This window comes from Xyrauchen texanus, chromosome 37 (assembly GCF_025860055.1).
Source record: "Xyrauchen texanus isolate HMW12.3.18 chromosome 37, RBS_HiC_50CHRs, whole genome shotgun sequence".
In the NCBI taxonomy this organism is placed as follows: domain Eukaryota; kingdom Metazoa; phylum Chordata; class Actinopteri; order Cypriniformes; family Catostomidae; genus Xyrauchen; species Xyrauchen texanus.
The window spans coordinates 26,975,323-26,981,437 of NC_068312.1; the positions used below are offsets into that span (position 1 = coordinate 26,975,323).

The following is a 6,115-nucleotide window of genomic DNA, read 5'->3' on the forward strand; positions in this document are numbered from 1 at the left end:
CAGTTCACTTTTATGCCACTATGTCATCTATACAGTATAGAAATTCATTAAACATAGAACAGAAGACAAAAACGATAAACTGTGTGATTAAATGTGTTTGAATTTCATTGATACATATTCAAGAGAGTATGATATAGCCTACCATAGTTTATTAAATGACTACATTTACCATGATAAAAATACCAAAAATCCAAATTGTCCCCCTTTTTTAATTAATAGAAAAGTACAAGTGAAATTTCAGTGACATATTGGCCGCTGAAATAGAAATGTCCCCGTTTTTCATTTCAGAAATCTGTTCACCTATATTAAAGCATCAAATCATCTTAAATCTGTTGACTCAAGGGATGTGCATTCTGTTGGTTTGTAGATTGACTTTTATAATACAGCTATAATACAGTTTTGTTTGAAAATTAAAGGTCGTTGTATAATCAAAAGGTAAACATAGTTTTAAAAATCCTAGTGAATTTGTACAGATTAGTTATAACTGCATGCAGCCCACTGTAATGCAAGATTTCATCATCCAGTCTTGTCTTGTGCGATGTTTGCCTTTGTCACCATCTAGTGGTCAAAAACAAACTAGATGGATCAGCAGACTAAAAAGCGCTCAAACATTAACCGCAATATTTCTCGAAGACTGAAAACAAAACCAGAAAACACAGAGTGCTAGAAAACATCAAATGTCTTACATTCAAGCAATACAAAGGAGATGAAATACCAAGGTAGATCAACTGAATTATATATATAGTAGTCACTGCACATCAAGTCATCCTGTTGCATCAGAACCTACTTGGAAAGTTTGTCAAAATTTCTTCAGTGCTAGACACTATTTCCAAGGTAATATGACCAATAACTAACTGAGATACACAGACAAGACAGAATGGGTTTAATATCTCAAACACATACATAAATAGTCACAAATATAATCTGCATTATAGATTATGACAACAGAAAAATGGAATGATTGAGACAAATTTGGAAAGACTAAAATAACAGTTAATACTGATTTCTAATAAAACTATTCACACATCAGAATACAGAGTTGTCTCTCGCTAAATAGAATATTACAATACTTTTAAAAGTGTATAAAAAAAATAAGAGTCTTTGCGAGTTAGCTTCATACGCGTTTAAATGGTTAATTTGGGTGGTTCTTATGTTCTGTGTGGAATGAGAGGGACTGCTCTTTTTTTTTTTTTTCCTCAGTGGCACATCTGAGATGTCATCTCTTTCTGTTTGGAGAAAGAAACACTGCATCAGTTCACTATAAACAATCATACAAAACCACAAACTTAAAACAACTAAACAATATACATTCAGGTGGAAACAGAACCCCCCCAGCACAGAAATATCTATGCTTTCGAAAACAATAAATAAAACCTGCATATCCTAGTCGATTATCACAATAATGACTTTCTTTTGCATTTATTGATTTAAATATGTTGTGCTGTTAATGTGAAATTGATAAAGATCATGTTCCCTATTTTGACACCTACTGAGCAAATCTAAAAACCTTGAAAACACTATGCAAATAGCCATCGAGCTCATGATGTCAGTAACAGGACCTGCTGGAGACACATGATCCCGTGGCATCAATTCAACTGTGACTACTGAAATAATTAACTGCTGCTTCTATGAACCATAGAGCTTTTCTGCTATATGAGCTCAGATGCTCATTAACTTTGTGAGAAAATGTTAGAGGCTGAAATATCAAACGTGCTGACACAAATTGTCCTTGTAAGGCCCAACCAATTAGCAAAGCCATTATAAAATGGGCTTGTTAGCGACTAATCACAAGATAATGCATTTGTTTTTCTTTATATGTTAATTCATTGTTTCTGGCTTTTTGCTCTGTACAGGTTATGGGAAGACACTTTGTCTATACCTACCCACCCACACAAATAGTTTAAATAAACCTTAGCCAAATACATTTAAACTCAGTTTTTTGCTATTCCTGACATTTAATCATAGAAAACATTCCCTGCCATGGGTTAGTTAGGAACACTATTTTAAGAATGTGAAATGTCAGAATAATAGAGAATGATTTATTTCAGCTTTTATTTCTTTCATCATATTCCTAGTGGGTCAAAAGTTTACATACACGTTGTTAGTATTTGGAAGCATTGCATTTAAATGGTTTAACTTGGGTCAAACATTTTGGGTAGCCTTCCACAAGCTTCTCACAATAAGTTGCTGGAATTTTGGCCCATTCCTCAAGACAGAACAGGTGTAACGGAGTCAGGTTTGTAGGACTTGCTCACACACACTTTATCAGTTCTGCCCAGAAATTTTCTATCGGATTGAGGTCAGTGCTCTGTGCTGGCCACTCCAATACCTTGGCTTTGTTGTCCTCAAGCCATTTTGCCACAACTTCGGAGGTATGCTTGCGGTCATTGTCCATTTGGAAGACCCATTTTTTACATAGTTTTAACATCCTGGCTGATGTCGCTTCAATATATACACATAATTTTCCTTCCTCATGATGCCATCTGTTTTGTGAAGTGCACCAGTCCCTCCTGCAGCAAAGTACCCCCACAACATGATGCTGCCACCCCTATGCTTCACGGTTGGGATGATGTTCTTTGGCCTGCAAGCCTGACCCTTTTTCCTCTAAACAGAACAATGGTCATTATGGCCAAACAGTTACATTTTTGTTCCATCAGACCAGAGGACATTTCTCCAAAAAGTAAGATCTTTGTCCAAATGGGAACTTGCAAACTGTAGTGTGGCTTTTTTATGGTGGTTTTGGAGCAGTGTCTTCTTCCTTGCTGAGCAGCCTTTCAAGGTTATGTCGATTTCGGACTCGTTTAACTGTGGATATAGATACTTGTCTACCCATTTCCTCCAGAAACTTTACAAGGTCCTTTGCTGTTGTTCTGGGATTGATTTGCACTTTTCACCCCAAACTACATTATCTCTAGTAGACCGAATGCATCTCCTTCCTGAGTGGTATGATGGCTGCGTGGTCCCATGGTGTATATACTTACGTACTATTGTTTGTCTTGGCTGATTTCTTTTGATTTTCCCATGATGTCAAGCAAAGAGGCATTGGGTTTGAAGGTAGGCCTCAAAATACATCCATAGGTACACCTCCTATCAGAAGCTAATTGGCCAATTGGCTAATTGACTAAAGGCTTGACATTATTTTCTGGAATTTTCCAAGCTGCTTAAAGGCGCAGTTAACTTAGTGTATGTAAACTTCTGACCCACTGGAATTGTGATATAGTCAATTAAATGTGAAACAATCTGTCTGTAAACAATTGTTGGACAAATTACTTGTGTCATGCACAAAGTAGATGTCCTAAACGACTTGCCATAACTATAGTTTGCTAATATTAAATCTGTGGAGTGGTTAAAAAATGTGTTTTAATGACTTCAACCTAAGTGTATGTAAACTTCTGACATCAACTGTACATATACATACAGCATTTAAGTACAAATATTAGCTGCAGGCAATCTCAATTGGTTGTAATTTTCCCATGACACTTCCTAAAGGAAACTGAACCAAATAAATATACGTAGAGTAGAAGCAAATAATTTTTTTCCTCTAAAAAACAAATGCTTACCAGAGGCTCCAGTTCTTTGTGGTCTGTGAGGTTGAATTCAGTAACAAAGTAATAGAAATGCTTGTAACAGGTGTTCACGTGGGCTTCTGCTCCCATCTGGTTCACACAGTCAAAGTGGTGAATGTAGACATGGACAAAAACACGGAATAAACGAGACAAGATCTTCTTCGCTACTTGCATGAAGGTCTTGGGGAATGGCGTACCTAAAATATCATGACAACATGATGTTAAGAGGCAAAAGAATAATAAAAGCATTGGTTGTCAAATTTAGACTTTAAAAATACTTTTTGCTAACTGAAAAGTTAAAGACATATAGTGTGATAATACACATTAAAGTAATAGTTCACCCAAAAATTTTAATTATCATTATTTACTCACCATCATTCCATCCCAGATGTATGACATTCTATCTTCTACAGAACACACATGCAGATTTTTTGAAAAATCTTTCTTGCTCTGTTGGTCCATTCAGTGCAAGTGAATGGTCACCAGAACTTTGAAGCTACAAAAAAACACATAAAGGCAGCATAAAATTAACCCAAACAACTCATGTTTAGACCCACATCTTCAGAAGCAATATGATAGGTGTGGTTGAGAAACAGATCAATATTTAAGTCCTTTATTCCAATAAATTATCACTGCAGAGTAGGTGGCATTAATCACGAAGAATGCAAATCACAGAAACAAGAGAAAGAAACAAGAGAAGAACTCAGGAGCGAAGAGAGAGCATAGAATGGTGGTTTGAAAGTGGATATTTATAGTAAAAAGGACTTAAATATTGATCAGTTTCTCATCCACACCTATCATATCACTTCTGAAGACATGGATTTAACCACTGGCATTGTATAGATTACTTTTATGCTGCATTTAGTTGCTTTTTGGAACTTCAAAGTTCTGGCTACCATTCACTTGCATTGAATGGACCCACAGAGCAGAGATATATTTTTCTAAAACTCTGCTTTTTTGTTTAGCAGAAGAAAGTAAGTCATACACATCTGGGATGGCATGAGTGTGAGTAAATTATGAGATTCTTTTCATTTTTGGGTGAACTATCCCTTTAAATGCATTTGCAATAGTATTATTGAAGTGTTTATAAGTCTTACTTCTCACTGTAATTCCCACTCTTATCAGGTTCTAAAATACAGTGTGAAATAACATCAAAAGGTTTATTTTGAAATTAAATAAAGTGCCGAGTTTCATCACGTCACGTGAGCCTGCTAATACCATAAGAAGAAAAAAGTAAATTGAGAACTCGCTCTTTGTAACTCTCTTAATACAATTTCATATCTCTTCTCTAATCTAATCTGCACATCCTAATAAGACAAAATCTCATCCGAGCCATGTGCTGTGACACATTACAAATCACAGATTCATATTTCTGCTGTAAAGTTTATTTATAGTGTGCTGCTGTATGGCCTGAATGCAGACAAGCATCTTCTTATACATGGCATATTCTGCAACTTACTCATCTTGTTGCATTCTAAGGATCAGTCCCATACACAGACCTGGTCTATTTATATCGCACTGTAAATTACATGACCCGATTTGAAAGGAAACACAGACGTCAGATGGCAGGTTGGGGATAATGAGAAAGCTGGCAAGTTCTAGACATCTTAAACAACAATCACATGTACAGAGGACTCATGACCTTGCATGCAGAGGTTTTCTGTGATTTGAGATTCTACATCAAATGGTTAACAATTTACTATTTATGTGGTGCCTAAATGATGGCCTTCTTTTTACATCAATACTATACTAGATGTGATATTCAAATGTCTGTTGCCTACGGCATTCTCATGACCTATATAAGTTTATGTTTGAAGGACTAAAAATACATGAATTAAATATGGAGCAGGAAGGATGAACTTTGTTTTAGGTCCCATCATACATGAAAAACTTAGATTTACTGTCAGCAATATAAAATCAACAATGTAAGTGAACTGCAAGTTGGATTTGATGGAAATGATCATTAATACCTTGAATTTAAAGACAACTTGGCTATGATGTTGATTAACAAACTAAAAAGCACCCAGTTTCCATCAAATAAAGAAAATGCTGGTTTGAAATTAAGTGTAAAATTGTGGGTGAACAGAGGCTTTCAATTTGTTGATCACTTGGTCCTTACCGACATTAGTGGGGAAGATCTGTTCATTGTTGATCTGCACCTCAATCCAGTCCATTAGCAGGCTCATGTATTTGGGCGCAGGGAGAGCAGTGGGCTTCTTGTACTTGTGTTCGTCCTGCCAGCGGTACTCGTACTTGGGCCCGCCGGACATAACAGGGCAGGTCTGGTCTGTGCAGGAGTCACTGATGGTGCCGTAAATAAGGTTGATGCGGTTAAAGAAGTCCACCACGTGAACGGCCACCCAATCATTCAGGTCTTCGCCGTGCGGCAGTTGCACTGCCTGTTTCAGGTCCAGGCCAGCATTAAGGGACGCCTGCGCTTTCTTGTGTAGCTCAAAGCGCTGTGTTCCAGGCTCAAACTTCCGCTTGGGCCGGAATGTCCTGTCCTTGTTGAAGACTTGCTTTATAGCCAGGGACATGTTTGCCAGGGG

At 36.9% G+C, this 6,115-nt stretch overlaps 1 protein-coding gene across 1 annotated transcript; it reads right to left on the reverse strand.

The window, feature by feature from the left end:
* Window positions 1–862: 862 nt before the first annotated feature.
* LOC127630895 (MOB kinase activator 3A-like) lies at window positions 863–6,115 on the reverse strand. The gene is made up of 3 exons (XM_052108745.1): window positions 5,686–6,115; window positions 3,561–3,763; window positions 863–1,226 (listed from the first exon to the last, which is right to left on the reverse strand). The coding sequence occupies exons 1-3, from the start codon at window positions 6,101–6,103 to the stop codon at window positions 1,197–1,199; spliced, it is 651 nt and encodes a 216-aa protein (XP_051964705.1). The 5' UTR covers window positions 6,104–6,115; the 3' UTR covers window positions 863–1,196.

Excerpts from the sequence above, each read along its gene's own strand:
- LOC127630895 (XM_052108745.1), bottom strand. The coding sequence starts at position 6,103 with ATGTCCCTGGCTATAAAGCAAGTCTTCAACAAGGACAGGACATTCCGG. Across the intron at positions 3,764-5,685 it reads GATCTTCCCCACTAATGTCG|GTACGCCATTCCCCAAGACC; the intron begins GTAAGGACCAAG and ends ATGATATTTTAG. Across the intron at positions 1,227-3,560 it reads ACAAAGAACTGGAGCCTCTG|AAAGAGATGACATCTCAGAT; the intron begins GTAAGCATTTGT and ends TTCTCCAAACAG.